The sequence below is a fragment of the Physeter macrocephalus genome, chromosome 16, assembly GCF_002837175.3.
Source record: "Physeter macrocephalus isolate SW-GA chromosome 16, ASM283717v5, whole genome shotgun sequence".
NCBI lineage: Eukaryota > Metazoa > Chordata > Mammalia > Artiodactyla > Physeteridae > Physeter > Physeter macrocephalus.
This window is the reverse complement of record NC_041229.1, coordinates 65295826-65321942: the sequence shown is the minus strand read 5'-3', so window position 1 is coordinate 65321942 and position 26117 is coordinate 65295826. Positions and strand designations below refer to the sequence as shown.

Sequence of the window (26117 nt, the reverse complement as noted above, 5' to 3'; positions counted from 1 at the left end):
GGGATCTTTCCGGACCGGGGCACGAACCCGTGTCCCCTGCATCGGCAGGCGGACTCTCAACCACTGTGCCACCAGGGAAGCCCTGGCAGGCAGATTCTTAACTGCTGCACCACCAGGGAAGTCCCAGGAAGTCTTAATTAGGAAAATTAACTTAGTTTCTCATAAGCCAATACTGTCAACTATGTTAAGTTTGCAAATTATAACCATCCTCCCAAAGCACAGCTAAAAAGATTCCCAACACTATCTTTACATGTGACAAGATTCAGGAATCGTGTCTTGATTCTGACTACATAGCTGACATTAGTGAAAGAGAAAAGTATTTTCCCATACAACTTAAGTACTTGAACTTTGCCATATTCCCTGAAAGGACCCTTAGGAAAAAGCCTTGGTCCAGGTTGGAGTGTCCCAGAGAGGAGTGTGAAAGACTGACCTCTGAAAGGTCAGAAACCCGTTCACTACTGTGTCACTCTCCCAGTCCACACAGCTATCACTGCCTCACCAAGAGTCACCTTCCATAAACAGTAACATTACCTGGCTTCTGTAGCAGCGAGGGCCAAATCAAATCTCATTTTATCTCCAACTTTACTCAAGTAACTGAAATATCTAAATAGAATGAGAAAATAAAATACTTTACTTAAAAAAAAATTAATGAAACAGACCATTTAGATTTTTAATCTGTTCTAAAAAAAATAGTCTGAGAGGAGGCTTACATACTGACTGACACTTAATGAATACTTAATACTTGTATGAATGTATTCATGAAGGGCTGTTATCTCAGTAGGAAAAAAATATACACAACTCACTTAAAAAAGGACTCTCACCAATATACCACTCAATATTAGTAAGTTCATGATGATAAAGTTACAGTTAACAGTATCAGTAAATTCACAAACAACCAAAAATCAATTCCAGCAACGAATATTTACTAAACACCAAATTTACTAAATATGTCAGCATGGAGGTTAGGAGGCTTAAGCCATGAAAAGCACTTACAATCTACTAGGCAAGGCAAGGAATACTTAAACAAGAATTCAAATAAGGCTGGACAAAACCTGAAGAGATGTCAGGTTTTAATTTTACCATACACTGAATTACCAAATAAGTACTGTAAGGTTACATAAATTTTGAGCTGAGCTGAATAAATTTATTCAATATTTAAGAGTAAAGGTCTTAATCTCAGCTTAAGTAAAACTAATATCGCATAAAAGACACTAGTATAACAAGTAAAACCAGCGTAAGTGGAGTCTAAAAATTTCTAGTGTGTAAAATGCTGGGTCATATTATTGTCAGGTCAATGAAAAATCTAGGGCAAGTTTGCAAAGCCAGCCAGCCAGTTCTAGGGGTCGGACTACGTGATCCAATTCTAGCAGGATCCTGGCTACGGTTGGGTGCCACATGGCGGAAGCTGTCTGCTTTGGCTTAAAAATCGCTGGAATGATTCTAATAGAGAATGATTCTCCTTTGAGCCATGTGGGTTTAAAGAAACAAAGCATTTCAAAGGTTGTTCCTACAAAATCTTACCTGTGTGCAAGCTCCAGTTCTTTCACAGCATTGAGTACTTCCTTCAGATTACTCTTTTCATCTTTCAGGACAGAGGTAGCTAATCTTTGCAGGACCAAGGCCACATTAAACATAAGAACTGTATCACTGGGTGCCACGTGCCTAGCCTATAAACAAAAGCAAAGCAAATCTTTCATATGGTATAATGACATGAAAAGGATTTTAGTCAAATAGAGTGTTAGGTGTGTAAGCATGCGTAAAACAGGATAAAAAATACAATGCAGCATAGAATTGAGTTCTCTTTTTTACCTTCAGCAGAGTCTGTTTGCATTCCTGTAACTTGCCACACTTGAAGAGGGCCCGGGCCAAATAGAGCACAACTTCAGTGTTCTGGTGCTTATAGAACTTTCTGAGGCAGTTTTCATACTACAATAAAAGAAAAAGTTAATTAAAACACAACAAGGATTAAATGATATTGTCATTTTGTGACAAAATTTCAAGCGATTTTAAAGCTATGTGAAAAGGTATTTTGTCTTTTGAATGGTTAATTTCAAAGACGAATTTGAGAACGATATTTTACACTCACCACCATTTTTCACAACATAAAAACCTGACAAGAAAAATTACATACTAGAAATAGCTCTTCCATTTGAAATTTCGACCAACACTGAAAGGTTAAACAGATTGGAGGGTCTTTTTTTGTATCTTCAGCAATACTATCTAGAACAGGCTCACGGACAACTAATTAGAAGTCATACACCTGGCTCCTAAGGTGCTCTACCACCTTTCTTTAGGACTGGTGGAACCTACTGGCAATGAGAATGATAAGTCTCACTGTTCTTGCTGTTAATTTCTTAGTAAATCCAATATAGCAATACTGGTATTAATTTTGCTGTGAACATATCACTTTCTGACCATGGAACATATCTTGTCATAGGTAAGTTCTTTTTTGTGGAAGAGGGTTAGATGGTTTTTCCCTGAATACCCCTAGAAATTAATTTGCAGATCAAGAAGGCCCACCTCCAAAAACACAACCTCTTAGACTACCATATGCAATCTGGGTTCTGTAAGTCCCTGTGACCAGGACCTTTCCAATATTCTGAATACAATAATGATACCCCCCGCCCCCAGATAATAATAATACCCATCCTTTTTAGAAAAATGGTTAACCACTTCCCAGAGCCTATATTCTTTTTAAAAAAAAATAAATTTATTTATTTTTGGCTGCGTTGGGTCTTCCTTGCTGCACGCGGGTTTTCTCTAGTTGTAGCAAGAGGGGGCTACTCTTGGTTGCGGTGCGCGGGCTTCTCGTCGTGGTGGCTTCTCTTGTCGCAGAGCATGGGCTCTAAGCGTGTGAGCTTCAGTAGCTGTGGCTCGCGGGCTCTAGGGTGCAGGCTCAGTAGTTGTGGCGCACGGGCTTAGTTGCTCCGCGGCGTGCGGGATCTTCCCAGATCAGGGCTCAAACCAGTGTTCCCTGCATTGGCAGGCGGATTCTTAACCACTGCGCCACCAAGGAAGCCCAGAGCCTGTCTTCTAACTTTGGTCAGAAACCTGTTTTTTCTGACCATAATAATTCCCCCATAAGAGCATTTTTACTTTTTACTGTGCTAAAGATGCTAAGCATGACTCTTTTACTTCAAGTTCAAGTAATCAACAAATATGAAAAGCATAATAAAATTCTATAGCCATGGGCTTTCCTGGTGGTGCAGTGGTTAAGAATCCGCCTGCCAATGCAGGGGACACAGGTTTGAGCCCTTATCCGGGAAGATTCCACATGCTGTGGAGCAACTGAGCCCATGCGCCACAACTACTGAGCCCACATGCCACAGCTACTGAAGCCCACATGCCTAGAGACTGTGCTCGGCAACAAGAGAAGCCACCGCAACGAGAAGCCCGTGCACCACAACGAAGAGTAGCCCCCGCTCGCCGCAACTAGAGAAAGCCTGCGCACAGCAACAAAGACCCAATGCAGCCAAAAATAAATAAATTAAAAAAAAAAATTCTATAGCCATGAAAACTTATCCCCATGGAGTTTCATTTTAAATGTCATTTAACCTTCCTGAAACTCAGTTCTCTCATCTGAGAAGTTAGAGGGTAAAACAAGCAAACAGATATTAAATCCCACTAACTTCTGGGTACTTACTGCTATGTGAGGAAAACTAGTGCCAAGTATGGTGCCAAGTATTTTTCATTCTGGATGCTCACAAAATTCTATGAGATTAAGGTACAATTATTTCTGGTTTATAGATATGAAAACTGGCTCAGAGAAGATGTCCTTTGTCCAAGACATGCAATTAAAGGTGGAACCAGGACTCACATCTCTGTCTGGACACCAAAGACTGGCCTTAACCATATATAATTATAAGCCTCTGAATAGACACAGTATCGTAAGAGATAGCACCCAGCTCTAAGGCAGGACCAGAATGGTTAAGGAAACAAGTGCTCAACGATGAACACAAAATAAAAATATCTTGAAAAATAAGACATTACCATCTGAACGGCGCTGATATATTGCTTTTGTTCCACGTAGATGTGTGCTAGGTTCAACCACACATCACTGATATCTGCCGTTGCTTCTCTTACTTGGGCAAATACATCACGAGCTTCACGGAAATATCCTTTGTGGGCCAAAACAGCTCCTAAAATTATACAAAGGTTCACAGAATTAGAATTTTCTAATTGTAGCCAGAAAAACAACTAGAGAGAAATTCTGATCTACAAACATCCCTCCAAAAGCATTCATTTCACAAATTATTATGGATATCCAAACTGTATAATTACCTATGCCATTAGCAGCATACAGGTTCTTTGCATCATTTCTGAGTACTTGTTTGTAGATGGCCAGAGCACGATCTTGATGACGCTTTTCCTATAAAAAGATACAAACATTATAAAAAAAATTCAAACAAGAATCAAATAAGTATCAATTTTGTTTTAAAGAGATGAAAAAAGATTACCTTTTCTCTGTCTCGGGTGGGCTGATGCAACGTTTGGAGCCAGACGTTGCCAAGGGCCAGCATAGAATAAGTGTCACTCTGAGTAGCTGGTTGTTTTAATATCCTCTCGAATTTCTTCTGGCCTGGACCCCATTCTTGTTTTGCCAAATGAAGATTACCAATCAAAGACCAAGCATCTGGATGGTCCTAAAAACACACATATAAAAAGAAGCAAAATCTGTAATTTGGATTCAGGGAGATCAATCATCTTTCCACAACAGCTGATTACTGGAGAGGTTTACAAGCTACATTTACAACAGTGTTTTTCAAACTGAGAGTTGAGATGGATCAGTGACTTGTAACATCAATTTAGTGTTTAGTTATCACCATAAGAAATGCAACAGAATGGAATACAGTAAAAATGTCAATGTACTGCCTATGGAAAGAGCACAAAATGATTTGTAAAACTTTGATTTCAGTTGTCTGTATACACATGTGTGTATGTACTAGGCTGTGGTGTGAAATCTATTTCTTACCGTGGGCCACAATCCAAATGTTTTTTGTTTTGTTTTATTTTTTTTTGCGGTACGCGGGCCTATCACCGTTGTGGCCTCTCCCGTTGCAGAGCACAGGCTCCGGACGCGCAGGCTCAGCTGCCATGGCTCACGGGCCCAGCCACTCCACGGCATATGGGATCTTCCCGGACCAGGGCACGAACCCGTGTCCCCTGCATCAGCAGGCCGACTCTCAACCACTGCGCCACCAGGGAAGCCCCACAATCCAAATGTTTAGATGACTTTTATACCCTTTAGTATCTTTAACAAGTAAATGAAAAAAACAGGGAGATGCCAAGTCTAGAAATATGATAGCCATTAAAAGGAAAAACTGATTTACTGGGGGGAAATGGTGAAATAATTATTTTTCAAAGCTAAGAGTTAATATTACCAACCTGATTAATCTGAAGAGCTTCCTTAAACCAATCTGAAGCCTCATAAAAATTTCCTTTATCTCTAGCCATGGCTCCTAGGCGCAGATAGCCTGAAAATATACAAGTTTTCATGTTTAAAATATTAGCTATAAAGTAGAATCATAATTTTAAAGTCATACTTTTGAAACAATTGTTTTTCATTAATACATTAATACAATGAACAGAGAAGTCCCACAGGTGAAAATATATCAAGCATCAATATAACTAATTAATAACCTAATAAATTCAAGAGCAACTCTGCCACCATCAAGTCTTCCTGTTTGAAATCTCAGATTATCTCTTCCACTCCATTCCCCAGGCTAGCACCCTGGACCAAGTCATCATCTCAAGTTATTTTAAAAGCATTGTTCTGTTTCCAATTTCTCTCTGATGCACAGCACTGTGCTTGGCATATGGTACTACAGTGAAAGCACAGACTACTAGGGATTACTAGTTAGAAAACCTGGCCTCTAACTGTGGCTCTTCACTTAAATAAAAAAAGTGCCATACAAATGTTGTTATTTTCTCCCAAAAATGTCACTCTCTCCAGGAATCAACAATGGCTACTGCCTATCAACTCAGTTCAAATTTAGCCTGACATTCAACTAAATTCTTATTTATTTTAAATCACTTTTGCATCCATAACAGTAAGACAGGGCCCAAATTGCTAGCCCCTAATTTGACCAGAGTCAAAACATCATAGCTTTAGGTTCTTTTAAGGGAAGTACAGCATATAAAATATTTTTAGTTAAAAACTTACCAAATTTCACATTGCCTAGGTTGTAAAAACTCAAGGTAGGACATTTCTAGTAATAATTATTTCCAGGAAAAGCACTGTTCTTTCTCACTATTATAAACATTGCAAAATGTTTATATGAATTCAAAGCAGGACCCATCATAAAGATAAACCCATCACCAAATATGCCAAGGAGGTGTTAAAAGCCTAATAAAGGTAGCTGACCCACTGAAGATGGCCTAGTCTATAAAATATGGTCCAACTGGTTTTTAGTTGTTTCTTTTTGTTTCTAGCATAAATTTAACAGAAGCTGCATCTTTTTTTTTTTTTTTTTAAGGCCACAAATTTGCCTTGAAGAAAAGGGGGCATATAACCTTCAAAACTGTTTTAACTTTTTTTTTTGGTTGCACCGCAGCTGCACTGTGGGGCTTATAGGATCTTAGTTCCCTGACCAGGGATCGAATCCAGGCTCCCTGCAGTGGAAGCATGGAGTTCTAACCACCGGACCGCAAGGGAATTTCCTAAAACTGTTTACTACTGGTTCTAAGAAAGATTTTTTTCAGGCTAAATTTTTTGCTGCTGTTGTGGACATTTTAATACACACAAAAAAAGTTTAAAATTCCTACAGTCAACATAATTAGGATGTTCCCGTAAGATGTTTTTATACAGTTTTTCTGCTTCATGGAATTCACACATCGCCTCATACAGCCTGGCTAAATTGTATGATGTTGTAACAGAAATGGCATTGTAATAATGTTCATCATGCTCAGCTTCTGCCTTTGCACGATCCAGTGATGCCAAAAAGTATTTCTAAGAGAAAGAAAAGAAAATTACATTGTTAAAAGACTTGGTTGATACATAGGAAAAAGTGTGCTTTGAACTTGATAGTATAAAAGAAGGGACTATTTCTACGTTCCTACCTTTGCCTCTCCCAGATTTCCAAGCCTGAAATGGAGGGCACCCACGTTATTCAGAATCTCTGGGGGGACATCGGCCTGCACTTTCTCCTGAAGGATCCGTGTCGCTGTTCCGTAGGCTGACAGGGCACCCTGTATTTTCATGGTGGACAGAATAAAGTGTAAGTGAAAATGAGAGGAAGAGAAACACTGCATCAGGCTTACCAAAAACACATCAGGTAGCAGATGGAAAACATGGCTAAATACCTGTATATCGGTCTGTTCTAAGATTTGTGCCAACTCAATCCAAGCTTCAACGTCATCAGGATACTGTTCTGTGACCTTCTTCAAATGGCCCTGGGATGAAAGAGATCATTAAGCTAAAGCATTCCAACTATAGGGTATGACAGTGAAATGTGGTGGCTACTCTACCCTCTTTGATAAGTCAAATGTTAGTTCAACTACAACAAACTCAGCTAACAAAACTGTGTCCATCATATTTCTACTAGCAATAACAAGAAATGAGGAATGTGCATCTAGAGATAGCTAACAGAAAATAAAATAAAATTTTAGATTATTAAAACATACCTTGGCGATATCTCGTTTTTCTTGGTCTTCTGAGGCGGCATATAGAGAGCCAAGAATTTTCATAGTTTCATAATTATTAGGATAAGCTTTCAAAACTTTCTCAAAGCACTGAGATGCATTCTCTTTGTCACCTCGATAAATGTACATTTGTCCCAAACCAAAAAAAGGCAGCACAAAAGAGGATGAGGCAAACTGTGTGGCTTGATAGTAGTACTGGAAGGCTTGGTCATAATCTTCCTAAAAAATGAAATAAAACAAGGCCAACAATATGTACAAAAGTATTTAAATGATTTGGAAAACCATTAAAGAATTAGATATTTCAAGAGGGTGTAAAGTTAACTTACCTGGACGTGGAATGATCTAGCCAACTGATAGCAACTTTCTGCTTGCATGGCCTCCACTTCTGTATTATGGAATGCATGGAGAGCCAAGTGCTGGACTTTACTGTAATCCTGAACAAGGAAGATCCAAAACTCAATTGAGTGAACCCAAACAACTCTACCAGTCTCAGTCATAAGGCTTCCCCAAATTTCACTTTTAAAATTTGTTCATTGAATGAACAATAACAGCACTGTATCCAGAATTACAAATCATTTTCCTCATTCCCCTTGCTGGTAAATTCAGGGAAGATAGGAACTAACAGTTGTACAGTACTTAACATTTCCCTAGTACATCTATTACTTCATTTAATCCCCACAACAATCCTTTGAGGCATTAGTCCCTATTTTTGTGATGAGAAAACCCAAGAGAGGTTAAGTCCTTTATTAACAGTAACGGAAACAGTTACAATTTATTGAGAACTGTTATATCCAAAGCCCTCTGCTAGGTATGATACTTATATTAGTTCTAAGCTTAATCAACCTTCCTGCAAAGTGTGTCATTATAACCATTTTATTGATGGGAAAATAGACACTTAAAGAAGTAAAGTTTGTTATCTAAGGTGAAAAGCTAGAATCTCAATTTAGTGGGTTTTTTTTTTTTTCTGACTCCAAGGCTATGTTCTATCACATGAGGGTAGCAAGTGCCAGCACTTGGACTTGTACTCAGCTCTATTTGAATGCATGGGTCATGACCTTTCTATTAGGCCTGACTTTCCTTTGGATTAATCTCCCAAGTGTCTCAAAGTCAGAGTTCATACATCAGGTGTAGAAACAACTTTCCAGTTTTAATAGGAATGTGTTTTATTCATTTGACTAGAAATCTGGTCTGAAGTAGAGTTTTTATTTGGTCAATGACCACTTTTGACATTTTTTTAATTTTTTTTTTTGCGGTATGTGGGCCTCTCACTGTTGTGGCCTCTCCCGGACTCTCAACCACTGTGCCACCAGGGAAGCCCGACATTTTTTTTTTTTTTAACATTAGAAATAATAATGGGATTGCAGCTTTTATCAGGAACTGAGTGTTTCACATTAGATAAGTATTTAATATGCATATTAAATTTAATCCTAACTACCACCCCTCACATCCTATACAGTAGGTATTATTACTAATTTACAAGTGAGGCAATTAAAGTTTAGGGAAATTATTAGTTTATTTGCCCAAAGCCACAGAACTATATACAATGGTGATGCCAGAATTTGAACCAAGTGATTCAAACTCCACACTTTTAATTACATGACACAGCCTTTTGGCTTAATTTATATACTGTTCACTAGAATGAGTGTATGGAAATACCCTGCCCACCTTCTAGGGCTGTTGTAATGACAAACTGAGAAAACATATGTAAACATGCTCTGTAAACCTTAAAGACATATTATCCAGTGCAAGATAACCTCATGACACCTGGCACAGTGCTGATCACAGATCAGGTGTTCAGTAACACTCAAATATACTGGCTTGATTTACATATTTCACCTATGTAATCTTTAAGGTTCTGAATATACTGATTGTTCTCAGTAGAAGCAAGTCGTTATCTTCAGCAGTGGAAGGGTGACTAGCACTGAAAATTAAAAACTGAATTATTCTCATTTGGTTCAAGGAAGCTGTCCTAACCGCTGTGAGCACTGACTACTAGATATGCCCTCAAATATTTAGAATCATCCATCCTCTGTTTTTGTGCTGTTGCTGTTTTTCCAGTAAAAACCAAACTAACTTGTGTAACTGTTTTATCTTAAACAGTAACACTTCATTTACATATGAGATACATTTCCATCCTCTCCCTAAGTAGTTGCCTTTTAGTACTAAAACAGCTATAGCATAAAGCTTAATTAATAATTCATTATGAAAGGGGAGTATGCTTCTACAGCCAGAGAGAGTAAAGCATCATGGTGAATAGCTGTATGACCTCAGGCTATTAAATCTTGCTTCCATTACATCCACAAAATGAGGAAAATATTACCTACCTCATAGGATTATTTTGAATATCATATAAATTCATAGCATGCACTTTTAACAGTACTTAGCATTTTACAAGCATACAATGCATATTAATAGTAACAATAACAGCAACACAGCATCTATTACTAATAAGGATTGATGGAGTTTTGTGAACTTTTACCTAAACTGCTATTTAATTAAAGTTCTTGGTATAATTTAGTACCTGGTTTCAAAATGACTGATTAAACTCATTCTTACTAACTATATAAAAACATTTTTAGTATTTGAGAAACCTAGAATGCCACTGCTTTTACAGAGTTAGTGGCAACCTAAAAAATTACATCATGATCAACATGTGAAAATAAACAAGCAAAAATTTCACCATATGCTACACTCTTACTAAACTACTAAGACCATTTCATAGATCTGTGCCTGTCTTCTTTCAGCTACCTAGTGACCTTCTTCTAAAAATATAGTTCAAGAGCTTTCTCATTCTTGGTGATGAAAACTCTCCTTAATCACTTCCTCTTTCATTTCTTTATCACAGCAGGGCAGAGACCTTTAGTTTTACATTTACATTTGTTCCCATGTCTGTGTTTTCTATGAAACAACTCCTTGAGTGCAGAAACCACATCTTACTGAACTCCACATCCCTATCGCGATGTTGGGTACAGTATACAGGGTCAATAATTATTAAATGAATGAATGAATGAATGAACAAACATACCCAGATACTAATTAGTATCCCCAGATACTAATACAAACTCTAACTTGAAAAAAAACTCTTGATTCAAATTTCTTTCCAAATTAAAAAGATAAAGTATCACCTGCAGTACAGAAAAACAATAATCAGGATTTAAAATTAAACAACTTTAATAAATAATTTCTCCTACCTTTTTGAAGAAAAAGTGATTTGCCAAGTGGTTCAATACCATAGGGTTGCTAGGATCAATAGTATAGGCTCTGGAAAGAAGTTGGACACCATTTTTGATGGAATCAGCCTAAAAGAAAAACAATGATGGCAGGGTTGAGTGAAATATTACTTAAATAGCACTTTTTCAAAGTTTCCTTTATAGTTGAAGAAATAAGATTATACAAATCTAAGTTCAGATAGCAAAATATAGCTCTTGTTTTAGTTAACTTTCATCAGGGATAAAAAATTTCAAACAGTGATGGTGAGAATGAAAATTGGCATAGCCACGGTGGGAAACAGTATGAAGGTTTCTCAAAAAACTAAAAACAGAACTACCATATGACCCAGCAATTCCACTCCTGGGTATATATCTGAAAAAAACAAAAACACTAATTCAAAATGATACATGCACCCCAAAGTTCATAGCAAGATATGGAAACTGCCAAGATAATGGAAACAACCTAAGTATCCATTAACAGATGAATAGATAAAGAAGACATGGTGTATATATATATATATATATATATATATATATATATATATATATATATATATAAAATGGACTACTCAGCCATAAAAAGAATGAAATTTTGCCATTTGCAACAACATGGATGGACCTGGAAGGCATTATGCTAACTGAAGTAAGTCAGAGAAAGATATATAATGTATGATATCACTTATATGTGGAATCTAAAAAATACAACAAACTAGTGAATATAACAAAAAAGAAGCAGCCTCACAGATATAGAGAACAAACCAGTGGTTACCAGTGGGGGGAGGGGCAATATAGGGGTGGGAAAGTGGGGGTACAAACTATTGGGTGTAAGACAGGCTCAAGGAGGTACTGTACAACATGGGGAATATAGGTAAGATTTTGTAATAACTGCAAATGGAAAGTAATCTTTAAAAATTAAAGAAAAAATAATAAAAATAAATTCAAATAGTAAGGTAAACTTCTAGAATTTATCTTTCTTAACAAGCTTAACTGCAGAAACACTGCCACTGGAAAGCATTTCCTGCCCTTTGAAATTGGGTGCATGTAGTAAATATACTTGATATCACTGTCCTAAATAATTTACTGCTAAGGCAAATAATAGAAAAGACTCCAAAAGATTGCATTTTTTAACAGCTCTGTTGAGATATAATTCAATATATAATTCAATACTATTCACCTGACAAATCAGTCAGGAACTAGACAGTTTTTTCACTCACATACCTCTTTATTGTTGAGTTCTAGAACAGCCAGTCCCACCAATGCTCCCACACATTTGGAATTGAGTTCCAGGGCTCTGCTGAATGCCAGACGAGCCTTCTCCAATTTGTTAAGTTTCACAAAGCAATGGCCCATTCCTAAACGAACTTCCGCTACAAAAATAAAATCAAGTCATTCAGTCTGTCAAACTAGGGCATTTTTAGGATTCAAATTTTTTTTAATGCTTAAACATTCTCTATTTATGAGTTGCAAAATCACAGAATTAACCTCGGTATAACTACACTGTAAAATCTTCGGGTGTATCACAAACTTGGTTTCACTGGAGGTCAGAGCATACCACTCTCCCCTCACACCTCCCAACTCTTACCCCCTCATCAGGGATACCTTTCTTACCACAGAACAGAACACCTATAATAGTGGTATTTTTCTTGTCTTCCAACGCTCCTGGCTACACTGTACCTTCAATATCTAATTACTAAAGAGCAATTTTTTTTTGTGTGTGTGGTATGCTGGCCTCCCTCTGCCGCGGCCTCTCCCGTTGCGGAGCACAGGCTCCGGACGCTCAGGCTCAGCGGCCATGGCTCACGGGCCCAGCCGCTCCGCGGCATGTGGGATCCTCCCAGACCGGGGCGCGAACCCGGTTCCCCTGCATCGGCAGGCGGACGCGCAACCACCGCGCCACCAGGGAAGCCCCTAAAGAGCAATTTTTAAACAGAGAACAAAAAGCTTCATTAAGGCCTTAAATATAGTGACTGACTACACGCACATCTGCAGAGCTATGCTTATAAATGCTTCCCAATTTCAAAGCCATGCCAAAACACAACCATGTTTCTAAGGATAACCTCTCCACTGCTCACTAGATCCTACCCGTTCTCATCTAAGGACACTGCTCCTGCAACCCTGCCCTATTTTTCCCACATCATCAAATTTTCCCTCTCAACTAGATCATTGTCATCCATATACATTCTCGCATCTTAAAAAAAATCCCCTCTTGATTCCATTTCCCTTTCCAGTTGTCAATTCATTCCTACTCTTCCCTAGATAGTAAAACTCCTTGAGAGATCTACATTTGCTGCCTCCCAATTCCTTTCCTTCCCTTTTCTCTCTTGACTCCACCCCAATGAGTATCTCACCTCCACCATTCCAGTAAAACTGCTTTATCAAAGTCACTAATGATTTGTATGCTGCCAAATCCAATGATCAACTTTCATTCCCTATTTTACTTGGCCTAACAAAAGAATTTGACACTGACACCCTCTCCTGGAAACATTTTACATTTGACTTCAAAATTTGCTAAATGAATGAGATTTTGGAAAGAAGAATAGTATAGGGCAAAAAGATTACATTATGATCTACTATGCAGCTTTTGAATCAAATATCAATATTTTAAGTTGGATCATACACAGCCTAGACTTACAGTTTTTCTCTTACCTGGACATCCTGGGTTAGTTCGCAAGGCTTTCTTATAGTAAGCGAGAGCTCCTCTGTAATCCTTCTTGTTGAATGAAATACAAGCTTTACCTGAAATGATTTTTTAAAATAAACATGCACTTATTAAAGAACACAAGTCTCATATGCTCTCTACTAACTCACCTAAATCAAATATATCTCTCAGTAAGAAATACTTGAAAACAGTAAAAATGATTTCATATTTAAACTTGTTTTCCATGAGGGTATATTAATCTATGCCTATAAATAGCATGGTACTGTATTATGTTAAACGTTATAAAATAATTAAAGTAGCTTAGAGTTGTCCAAATAGATTGTTTATTGACGCTTTAGAAGTGTATAACAAATTATGCTTAACTGGTATATATCTTATTTCTGTAATTTCAACAGAAACAATGATCTATTGTAATAGTTTTTTTTGTTTTTGTTTTTTATTTTTATTTTTTTGCGGTACGCGGGCCTCTCACTGTCGTGGCCTCTCCCGTTGCGGAGCACAGGCTCCAGACGCGCAGGCTCAGCGGCCATGGCTCACGGGCCTAGCCGCTCTGCAGCATGTGGGATCTTCCCGGACCGGGGCACGAACCTGTGTCTCCTGCATCGGCAGGCAGACTCTCAACCACGGCGCCACCAGGGAAGTCCCAGTTTTATTTTTAATAAGATAAAGCTCTTCTACTTTGCTGCCCAGCCCAGCTACTAAGGAGTCATCAACAAAGAAATACATTCTAGGCACAGCTGAAAAATACAGATTCCTAAGATGGTTGCCAAAAATGACTTACCAAGAAGGGCTGGAATATTATTTGGAGACTGGTTGAGTACGAAATGAAATTGTGCATCAGCCTGATCCATTTTGTCACCTTCAAGTAGGCAGAAGCAGGCTCTTCCCAACAAATGGTTCTGAAAAAGAAATGCATCAACTTAGACTTGACTTTATCCAGGACTAACCACAATTTAACACAAATGTGTAACATGAAAATGAAAACCATATAGGAAGGAAGCGGATCATCACACAAATTCCTCTATCACTGTAATGTGTTTAAACTACCAGTAAGCAATTCTTAATGGCAGATTGAGGAACTATCCCGAAATGCAAGTTGTCTGTGCCAGGAACGATGACAAAAAGATAAGTTCAAACTCCTTAAAATATGCTTGAAGTTCACCTGAGGATGTTGGAATTACCAACTCAACATGTGGATAAATTTCACATGCCAAATTTGCCCATATTACTTCAACAGTACAAGGACCAAAGAAATTTCTATTTTTTTAAGGAACCCTTCTTTTTGACTATTCTTATCAACTATGTTATTTTAAGAAAAACTGAAAGAAAATCTGTTGCCTATTATACACATTTTACTTTCATGTGGTATTTTTTTTCCCGTTCATAAATTCAAAGATATCTGTTTTAATTTACCTGATCATACATAATAATTTTATCTGCCATCGTATACAATAGGGTTGCCTGTGTAATAAGATCTTTCTTGTTGTCCTTATTCTTCTCCTTCCGAGCCTGTTGTACATAGTAGGCTGCCAATGTATCCAAGCAAGTCATCTGGTCTTTTTCATGGTCTCTATAGTCCAAATTGCCATCTATACGTGCTGCTTCCAACAACTTTACAAACTCTTCTGTTTTTCCTTGCTTGTAGTATTCCAGCTATAAGGTAAAGAATCAAACTACAATTACTGGAGGATATGTCAATTCAAAAAGTTGTACACAAATGTTTATAGCAGCTTTATGTGTAATAGCCCCAAACTGGAAACAACTAAATTGTTGAGCAAAAGGTGAATGGACAAACTGTGGTCTATCTGTATAATGGCTACTACTTGGCAGTAAAAATTTTGGAGCTATTGGGTACATGCTACAACATGGATAAATCTCAAACTAATCTTTAGTGACAAAAAGCAGATCAGGGGTTGCCTGGGCACTGTGGAGGGGCAAGGGAGTGGTGGGAGGAAAGTTTTAGGGGTGATGGATGTATTCGTTATCTTGATTGTGGTGATGATTTCACAGGTGTACATATATGCTAAAAATTCTCACATGGTACATGTGAAATATGTGCAGTTTACTATAGATGAATTATACCTAATAAAACTGTTTAAAAAATTATAATCACTACAAATGCTTCCATTTTCTTACCTAGCTATAGTTGATTTCAAACTAAATCAGAGCCCAAGAGAGAAAGCAATAGTGAGAGGGTATAAAGAATTCCAAACAGAAAACTTGGGTTCTAGTTATAGATCCACCAAAAATTGTCTGTGACTTTGGGTCTGCTGAATAACTTCCCTGGGCATCTGTTTCATTTATTAATAATAAAAGGAATATCCACCATTTATTAACCCCTTACTGTGGGCCACAAACAATGCCAGGAGCTTCATATACATTATCTCTAATCTGTACAACCACCCTTAAGGTGAGTGCTAACAACCCCCTATTTTAGATGAGGAAATAGGCTCAGAAGGTAGATCATTTGTCTAGTTAGTAGCCGAGTTGGAATTTGAACAAAGGACTCTCTAATTCCAAAGCCTACATTTTTTCTAGTGTAACAACCTACAGCCCACAATGCTTCATGAATTTATTTTACTACAGGTTCCATGCTAACCCTCCAAGACTTCAATTTTCATGTAAGTGCTGTTAAAGGAGGCATTTGTGCTAAAAAATACTAAGTTCCCTTCTGGTTTTAAAAAATATGTGACAAGCATTAATGTCTTGTTCTCCAAAGACTAGGAAAACTTAGCACTTCAAGTCAGGAGGGCACTGCTTGTCACTGAAAGTACCTCTCTGTAAATCCATATCTAAGAAACTCTTTAAGAGTTAGGCTTGAGCACTGGACACAAGCCCGATTCCAGATCTACTTCTCTGACCCTTCAAGGTCAGAGGCCTCCTGTGTATCTTTCCATGAAAGGGACCTGTGACAAACTTGCTTAGGAATAATGATCAAAGTATTTACTATATTTTATTCATAATCATTTACTATAATGTTCCCACAAAAAAGAAACATCATTATGCGGTTGGTGCTGGGGAGGGCAGAGGGTGTTAGATTGTTTAAATTGTGGCACCTCGTTTTTTCTCAGTTTATCTACAAACCATAAGCCAGTCTTCACTGAGTAATCACTAAATAATCAAATGCTCAATATAGAGTACTCTTTAACTTAAATGAATTCTGCTTTTACCAACATATACTAATTTACCAGAGGCCAACACATCACTTAGTAAACCTGCCTTTAATACAATTAACTTCCATATACATGGTACTATCTATCATTCACCCAAGCTGGCTATTACTGTATCTGAAAACAGAACCATGTATTTTTTCCAGTCAACATATAAAAAATATTTGTCACATGAATACTCACCGCCAATGCAATCCATATGTGCAGTTGTGTGTGTTCCTGTTTCAGAATACTGATAACTTCATCTCCCTCCGGTAACTGATCGAAGTCAAGTTCAATGACCTAAAATACAAAATGTAGGTTTTAACTCTTATTTTTCTTTTTTAAATTCACATTTCTTCTTTGACTGCTGCTTTCCTAAAGATACATCAGTATGGTTATACATAGGATTTGTGTTCGCTTTCAATAGGGCTGAACAAGCATACATTAAGAAACGTTTAAGGAGCATATGACCAATACGTTATATGGTAATATTAAAGCATAGCAAACAAACCCTGTTAGTTGTCCTCAAATCACTAGAACTAAGAGGAAACCCTGAGTAACGTATAACGCAGGTAAAGTACAGATAAGCACCCCAGAGACTCATGCCACAGACTCTGAGACTCGGTCTGACCACTTTATTTTTATTTTTATTTTTGGCTGCATTGGGTCTTTGCTGCTGCACGCGGGCTTTCTCTAGCCGTGGGGAGCGGGGTCTACTCTTCACTGCGGTGTGGGTGGGCTTCTCCTTGAGGTGGCTTCTCTTGTGCCTAGAGCACAGGCTCTAGGCATGCGGGCTTCAGCAGCTGTGGCTCGCGGTCTGGAGAGCACAGGCTCAGTAGTTGTGGCGCACGGGCTTAGTTGCTCCGCAGCATGTGGGATCTTCCCGGACCAGGGCTTGAACCCGTTTCCCCTGCATTGGCAGTCGGATTCTTAACCACTGTGCCACCAGGGAAGTCCCAGTCTGACAACTTGAGAAGCACAGTCCTAGAGGCAATACAAAGTTGAGCGCCACCGTACACACTAATCATGGAGGCATCATTTGTGTCACACACACTCCTGAATGTGGCACAAAAATAACAGTAGGAAAATGTTCTGGAATTAGATAGTGGTGATGGTTACACTACTAAAAACCACTGGATTTTACGGTAAGTGAAACATATCTCAATATTGTACCTCAATCAAAAGTAAGAGTATGAGATATCCAATAAGACAACATAAATTCTGAGGGCTTTACTCAGACAAGCCATAGGCCACCCATAAAAGAGGCGACAGGAAGGGAGACGGGGTTAATTCTATCAGCACACTGCAGCGGCTATTATCTTGGGGTCTCTATTTCGTTGATGGAGCCTTGTGTGGTAGATGTGGTGCACCATGACACTCGAGTTTCTAAGGGAGGAAGGGCGACATCCTATATATTCCCAGGGAGAGACACTTAGTTTGAGTAGCAGAGAGAACACAGTGACATCTGCGCCCACCTCTGTGATCTATTAGGTGCCTTACATTTTATCAGGCACTGTCACACCCCTGTGCTCCTGAATTAAGAAAAGAGCAGAGTACTGTCAAATACGGACAGGTTGGTGGGGAACTTTCAAGAACTCCTTCTCGGGGTGGCTTCGAGGTTGCTGGGACCTGATCTTCCCAGCCTGGGAGGGCGCAGGGGCTGGGGAAAGACGTGATCGGAGCTTCGGCCGGGTAGTTGGATCTGGGGAGAGGGTGCTCTCGCTTCGGAAACGAAGTCGAGAGAAAGGGGGAGGTGGAGATCGTCCAAGTTCAAGGTCCCCACCCTCCCCCATTCTCGACACTTACCTCGTCAGTATCCCGGAGGGGAATCTCAATGGAGCCCCGCGACATGGCGAGATCAGAAGGCGAGCGGGCGTTCGGCCCCGCCGCTCCGCAGCTGGTGCTCCTGGCTTCTAGCTCGTCCAGAGACTAGCGGCGGCTCGGGCTCCGGTCGTGACTGCCGCCCCGCGGCGCCGCCGAAGCTCGGGATTCTCCTTCCCGTCAGCAGCTCAAACAACGAACAGCAGACGGCCACCGGCGACTTCCGGCAGCCCCGCCCCCTGCCCCGGAAACTTTCCCCGCGGGAGGGCCTGTCCGATGGCAGGGCTCCTCCTGTGGCTCAGGTTCTCCGACTTTAGGAAGAGCGCTCGGAGGCTTCCGTTGGCCTGCCCACCTTTCCGAGGGCCTGAGGCTACTGAACCTGATGCCCTACTGGCGCCGGAATAAATACGCCGAGGGCGTATCCGCCCCGCCCTACGGTGGGCGGTGAGACGAATGAGGCGCGGATTCGGGGCCTGGCCACTGACTGACATGGGAATTCTGGCCAATTATAGCCATCCTTTCCTGATCCTTACTCTGCCCCCGAACCCCGGACTTGGCCCCTGCCAGGTGGGCCTGGCCACTCTCGTTTTCCAGTCTGTTGTAGATTGCCATGAATAATCCAATCATTAATTCCTTAACCCAATCATTGGTCTCTCGTTTAGCAGCTACTATTCGTTTGTCATACATGTGCTACCTTTGTGACCAGTTTAAATATGAATGTTACAATGACTTCTGTAATCATTGTGATAGTTCATGTATTTTGTGTGGGTTTTCTTTTTGGGTTTTTGGTTTTGGTTTTGGTTCTTTGAAGCATATGAGAATCTACTAGATTTGTGATTTTGATAAAATTGTTGAAGAATTGAATTAAATTTGTAATCAACGTTTTGATTATAGAATTTGACTAAATACATCTTAATTAGTGTTTTCATTAAATTATAGAATGTGATTAAATTAGATTGTAATCAATGTTTTGATGGAATCAGAGAGGAATCTGATAAAATAGATTTGTAAACACTGTCATTTTTACCAAGTGCCTCTTATATGTATCGGCTTCATCACCACCTCCATTCTAGCCCAAAACAATATCATCACTTTCCGGCAAGTCTCCTGTTTTACCCAATACTTCATCCACTCTTGGTCCCAAACTCCAATCCAGTTTCAGCATGTTATACAACTATCTTTAAAAAAATAGCGGGCTTCCCTGGTGGCGCAGTGGTTGCGCGTCCGCCTGCCGATGCAGGGGACACGGGTTCGTGCCCCGGTCTGGGAGGATCCCACATGCCGCGGAGCGGCTGGGCCCGTGAGCCATGGCTGCTGAGCCTGCGCGTCTGGAGCCTGTGCTCCGCAACGGGAGAGGCCACAACAGAGAGAGGCCCGCGTACCGCAAAAAAAAAAAAAAAAAAAAAATAGCAGTTTGATGTTTGTGTTTCCTCCCACCTCCCTCAAAACCTTTAAGTGGAAACTTTGTTAAATTTTTGATTAGTTGTCCAATACAAACATAATACTAGCTATGTAGGTAATTATAAATTTTCTAGTAGCCACGTTAGATAAAAAGAAATAGATGAAACTAGTTTTAGCAAAATATTTTGTTTTACCCGATATATCCAAAATATAACTTCAACATGTAATAAATATGAAAATTGAGATAGCTTACATTTTTTTCATATTGTCTTGGAAATCCAGTTTGTACTTTACATTTATATACTTAATTCAGTTGCTTAATTTTAATTGGAACTACTGGACCTGTACTTAGATTTCATAAAATTTGCAGCTGAAAAAAATAGATCCACATACTTGAGTTTGCCAAGCATACTCAAAATTTTTCCAATAACTGAATCAATTATCAGGTTAAAATTAAAATTTTCAGTTAATTAAAAACAAACAAAATTTAAAAGTCAGTTCTTTAGTTGCATTAGCCATATTTCAAGTGTTCAATAACCATATGTGGTTAGTGTATACTGTATTGGACAGCACAGCACAGTATTTCCAGGAAATATCATTTAATACATTTCAAGGTTTATAAAGTGAGCATTAAACAAGAGTACACCTAGTGATGAGTGTTACTCTTCTTGCCCAAAACATCCCTGGCCTTAAAGACCCTAGCAACACGTTTGAAATGGTGTTTCAGTTACCGGCAATCAAAGGCATTCTAACTGATAGTGCAGTTGTTCTGCACTATCAGTTACTATGATTGAATAATATGAGAGCTCAGTTTAGACTGGGATTTGGAAGAAGTGACATTTAGGTTGCCACCAGGAAGACAAGTAAAATTTGGCTAAGTAAAGGCAATAGGGGAGTGTGTACCAGACAGAGGGGACAGCATGCTGGGGAAGAGCATTGTGAACTGGAAAGAAGGCCATATCACTGGAATGTAAAAATTGTTGGGGAGAGTAGCATGAGCTGAGGCTGAAGACATAAGAAGTAGTCAGATCATGCCCAGATTTATCCATGTAAAGCAAAACTGGTGCGTTGCCTTGCTTCCAATGTAAGTGTAGACGTCACAGTCAGGAAAAATAAAACATTTGCACTCTGAGGTAAACTGAAAAAAAAAGTGAGTGTCACACTATCTATAAGTCTCCAAAGTGAATGAAACCTTCAGCGTTTCCCACATGTTACTGACTTCCTAAAAAAACGATTCAATCACTAACTTTTGGGACTTCCTGGTGGCGCAGTGGTTAAGAATCCACCTGCCAATGCAGGGGACACAGGTTCGAGCCCTGGTCTGGGAAGATTCCACATGACTCGGAGCAACTGAGCCCGTGCGCCACAACTACTGAGCCTGTGTGCCACAACTACTGAGTCTGCGCTCTAGAGCCCATGAGCCACAACTACTGAAGCCGGCGCATCTAGAGCCCGTGCTCCTCAACAAGAGGAGCCACTACAATGAGAAGCTCGCCAAAGGCATGGAAGAGTAGCCCCTGCTCACTGCAACTAGAGAAAGTCCGTGCGCAGCAACGAAGACCCAGCACAGCCAAAAATAAATAAATGAATAAATAAATAAATTTTTTAAAAAGAATCGTTGACTTTTACAATGCTGACTTTTGCAAGTCTAAAGATATGCAAAAATTTGGAGAAATATGGCAATCATATGAAAGAATTGCTCTTTTTCAGTCATGAATCAGCTAACTATAAATCTTATAACCTTGGGTGGGGGAGGGATGTCTGATGAACCAGTCCTTCTGAAGCTTTAACTCACTTGTAAACTTTTGCAAGCAGTTTTTCTAAGGAAACATTTTCTTCTAATGCTTTTGTCTCTGAGACTTCTTTTGACATAAGGTTTGTTAAGGAGTTTGGGTTTTATCTTAGGTGCAATGTAACTGAAAAGTTTGAAGTGATGTATTGCAATATATGTATCAATGAATATGTGTGTACAAAAGAGAGAATTGGTTCTGTGGTTTTAGAAGATTGTCCTGGCTACATTGTGGAGAATAGATTGGAGAGTATTTGAGAGGATGTGGGCAGAATACTTAGGAAACTACTGAGTGACACATGATAAATAGCTAGGAATAGGTTTAAGGTGGTAGAAATGGAGAGAGATATATATCTCCATTTCTCTCCACTTCCACTACCTGAAATATACATATATCCTGAAATATATATATGTATACATATGTGTATATATGTATTTATATAGCGAATCACTAGGACTTGCTTAACTGAATACAAGGGTCATTGAAAAAGTAGTGTCAGGAAGGACGTCCAGGTTTCTGGTCTGGACGACTGGGTGAATGAAGTGTCATTTTCCAAGATAGAAATGATTAGTGGAGGAGTACATTTGGGCACGGGTAGATCACTGGTTGGGTTTCAGGTATGTTGCTTGCCCTGTCTCTGACATCTCTGAGACAGATATCAGACAGGCAGTTGAATATACAGCTTTGGAACCTAGTAGACAATTCCTGAGCTGGAGAAATAAGTCCGAAAGCTGCTAGTATATAGATGAAATTTAAAATTATGGGGTAGGATCAGGTAAACTCAAGAAAGAATGTAGAATGACAAGAGAAGGGCCCAGGACAAAGCTCTGAGGAATTCTAGCATACAGCAGGCAGGTAGGGGAAGAGGTTCTGTAAGGGATCAAAAGGCTAGAAGGAGAGAAAATCCCGTGGCAACAGTTGGGAATTAAACTGTAACTTGACACAGATAGCTACAGGCAGCTTTTTGTTTTTCCCTAACTGTAGCAGACATGAGTGAAATTAGATGTTTTTAAGCTGCAGATCTAGTTTTGGAGTGAGTACAGAGATTTTCCTTCAGCTGACATGATTGTGCAATGTCCGTTCACAAATGCCGTGCTCCATGTTGGGCCTGAGTGCACCAGATCAAGGTAAAGCAATTAGTGTACTTGCTCAGTGTGGGTTTTGTTGAGTACATATTCCAACTAGATTGCTAAGATTCTTCAGCTTTCTGTTGTTGATTCTGTGGTTGGTTGTAGTATTGGTAAATACATATATTTAGCCAGTCTGAAGAATGAGCTATTTTGCATGTTGATCAAATATGCTAACTATTAAAATATTTGATCTTAACAAAGAATATTTGAGATCTTAAATTAGATATCTTTTAAATAGTGGGACACAAAGGCATATATTTTTAGTAGTTCATATACATTATTAAGAAAGAATAGGAATTGTATTTGTTTGCTAGGGTTGCCACAAGAAAGTACCACAGACTGGGTGACTTAAACAACAGAAATTTATTTTCTCATAATCTGGAGGCTGAAAGTCCAAGATCAAGGTGTCAGCAGACTTGGTTTCTTCTGAGGATTCTTCTCTCCTTGGCTTGTATATGTTGTCTTCTCCCTCTGTCTTCACGTGGTCTTCCCTTGGGTGTGTCTGTGTCCTAATTTCTAATTCTTATAAGGATGCAGTCATATTGGATTAAGACTCACCCTAATGACCTCGTTTTAACTTAATTACCTCTTTTAAGACCTATCTCCAAATAAAGTCAAATTCTGAGGCGCTGGGGGTCAGGATTACAACATCTGAATTTTGGGAGGACACAGTTCAGCCCTCAACAGAGCCTATCAATAGGATAAGTCTTTGCAGGTGAATTTTTAAATTGCGCTTTTCCTTGTCGTTTATTAAAATAAGGCTTGTTTCTGAAGTAGTAGGACATCTGATCATTAGTAAAACATTTTAGGCTTATAATTTGTCATTATATTTTTCTGGGCAGTTGTTTTATGATCTATGTCATAGTTTCTTCTAGGTTTTTTTTTTCCTTATCCCTTCCCCACCTCTAGGTTTTTAATAAACTTTCATCTTTAAAACATGAGCTTATTTTCAAGAATTTAAAACTATATAAAATGCTCCCTTAGGTAAGAACTGGGAATGTAAAGATTAACAGAACTAATTTGATTGTCAGTAAAAAAAAACTATGATAGAAATCTTAGTTCTGGCAAATTAGAATAACCAGAAAATCCTCCAGCTATAAACACCTAGATATGTTGAATTAAAAAACGACAAGAACAGGGCTTCCCCGGTGGCGCAGTGGTTGAGAGTCCGCCTGCCGATGCAGGGAACACGGGTTCGCTGGGAAGATCCCACATGCTGCGGAACAGCTGGGCCCGTTAGCCATGGCCGCGGAGCCTGCGCGTCCGGAGCCTGTGCCCCGCAACAGGAGAGGCCACACCAGTGAGAGGCCCGCGTAACGGAAAAAAAAAAAAAAAAAAAAAAAAAAAAAAGCACAGCATAGCATGTCCTTGTAAATACATAGCTGAGAGATCTACTAATCTGAATAACAGAAATTGAAGCCTGTGCTAAGACTACCCAAATAGTGGTGGGTACAAGCAGGATTCTGTTTTCTATTACTTCAGGGCATTGAGTTTTAATGCTCACACAGAGACAGGATTAGAGGCTTTGGGTTCATGCTAGAAGCTTTAAAAGGCTATTCCCTACGTAAAAGAGGGTAAGGAAAAAAATCCCTAAAGAAAAAAAATCCCACCGATACAGGTAACAGTCTGGCCTCAGGATATAAAAGTTGCAGCTGGTGATGGGAGACGAGTAGGGGTGGGAGATGGGTGGGAGAACTTCCCTGGTGGTCCAGTGGCTAAAACTCCACGCTTCCAAGGGAGGGGGCACGGGTTCGATCCCTGGTCGGGGGACTAGCATCCCACATGCCACCCGTCTCGGCCAAAAAAAAGAGAGAGAGAAGTTGCAACCACGGGTCTGTATATCAGGTACGTTGGGTGTTGGACATTTCCCACTTGGTCTGGGAATTCCCAAGATAAGAAATTAGCACAGGAATTATCCCTAAGTGTGTGGTATCTCTGGCATGTTTGGGCAAGTTACTTAATATTTTTGATTGATTGGTCCTTACTTCCCCTAGTGGGAATTAAAGAATGGTAACTAAGAGGTATTGGATGTTTCTGGTGTCAGCACTTTATCTGCCAAAACTCATTTAATCTTCAGAACAGCCCTATGACATGGGTACAGTAATCTGCCAATGGTGCGAGGCCATGGGGGGTGGTCATATCTGTCTCCTGGGATCGGTATGGAAATAAGATGAGGTGTAAAGAGATAGGCCAATACTCATGTGACTTTACTTTGGAAACTGCAACCAACTCTCTATCACTTAGAGTTTGCTCACTTCACATAGGACACACACTCTCAAACTCTTCACTTCCTCTCTTTCTTGTTGTCCCCAAAGGTAGGAAGCACAAGATCCCTTCTTATTTTAAGGATTTTATTATTGATCCTTTGTTGAAGGAAGGAAAGAAGATGGACTTTGAAGTGGCTTTGAAAGATGGGTAGGATTTGAGTAGGCAGAATGTGCGAAGCGTTTCAAGCAAAATCTTAATGGCAAGAATTACACTCTTTAAAGGCCGGTGACAAGTGAATACATCCCAGCATTAAAACTTACCAATTCTTCGACATCCATCATGTGTCTGTCGACAAATATTCAATTAGCAATCAAGTTAAGAAGAAGAAAGAGAATTTTATTTAAGCCAAACTGAGGATTATAACCCACGAGACAGACTCTCAGAAGCTCTGAGAACTGTTCCACCTGTTAGAAGTCGAAGGCACAGTCATATAGCAATATGTTTTCAAGACAAATACATCAAAACGATACACTGATATTTTACCTAAAGTTCACCAAAGTTACATAGTCCAGATAAACATGTACAAATCGAGCTGTTAAGTCACTATGACCACCTACAGAGTTGGGAAGAAATGTGAATCTTCTGAGAAGTTATGTTGCTAGCATCAGAAGAAAGAAAAAAAATTGATGTTTAGTTTCGAGTAGGCATTCCATCTTTGAGGAACTCTGGTTAACGCGTAATGCAGATGCACACTGCACATTAGGGAGGGAGGGAGGAGGCCCAAACAGACAGAAAGAATTTTATGTTTAAATGTTCTCATCCTGCCTTAAAATGTAAATTTTATTTTATCGTGTCCCATCTCCAGGAAACCTTCCTTGTTAATATCATTCAAGAATCTGTCACCTGTTTGTCTTATTGTCTCCAAAAATAGCTTGGCATTGAACTATATTCAGTTTGGAAGACAGTATATATCACAGTATACTTATTTATTTATTTATTTTTTACAATTAAAAAAATTGAAGTATATTGGGGCTTCCCTGGTGGTGCAGTGGTTGAGAGTCCGCCTGCCGATGCAGGGGACACGGGTTCGTACCCCGGTCCGGGAA

General features: G+C 39.4%; 1 protein-coding gene across 2 annotated transcripts in view; it reads right to left on the bottom strand.

The window, feature by feature from the left end:
- CTR9 (CTR9 homolog, Paf1/RNA polymerase II complex component) overlaps window positions 1–18832 on the bottom strand; it is a 25704-nt gene extending 6872 nt beyond the window's left edge. The window contains exons 1-19 of one of the 2 annotated variants that reach the window (XM_007115406.4): window positions 18468–18831; window positions 16863–16961; window positions 14923–15162; window positions 14291–14408; window positions 13497–13586; window positions 12069–12217; window positions 10833–10940; window positions 7968–8075; window positions 7624–7860; window positions 7303–7392; window positions 7060–7188; window positions 6766–6949; window positions 5386–5474; window positions 4458–4643; window positions 4282–4369; window positions 3991–4139; window positions 1810–1926; window positions 1522–1667; window positions 532–603 (exon numbers count right to left, since the gene is read on the bottom strand). In XM_007115406.4, the coding sequence (XP_007115468.1) occupies window positions 532–603; window positions 1522–1667; window positions 1810–1926; window positions 3991–4139; window positions 4282–4369; window positions 4458–4643; window positions 5386–5474; window positions 6766–6949; window positions 7060–7188; window positions 7303–7392; window positions 7624–7860; window positions 7968–8075; window positions 10833–10940; window positions 12069–12217; window positions 13497–13586; window positions 14291–14408; window positions 14923–15162; window positions 16863–16961; window positions 18468–18512 (2444 nt within the window). In that variant the 5' untranslated portion in view covers window positions 18513–18831. Of the gene's footprint in view, window positions 1–531; window positions 604–1521; window positions 1668–1809; window positions 1927–3990; window positions 4140–4281; window positions 4370–4457; window positions 4644–5385; window positions 5475–6765; window positions 6950–7059; window positions 7393–7623; window positions 7861–7967; window positions 8076–10832; window positions 10941–12068; window positions 12218–13496; window positions 13587–14290; window positions 14409–14922; window positions 15163–16862; window positions 16962–18467 lie in introns of both variants that reach the window. The other variant, XM_024118842.3, reaches the window with a different exon arrangement.
- Between the last annotated feature and the right edge of the window lie 7285 nt (window positions 18833–26117).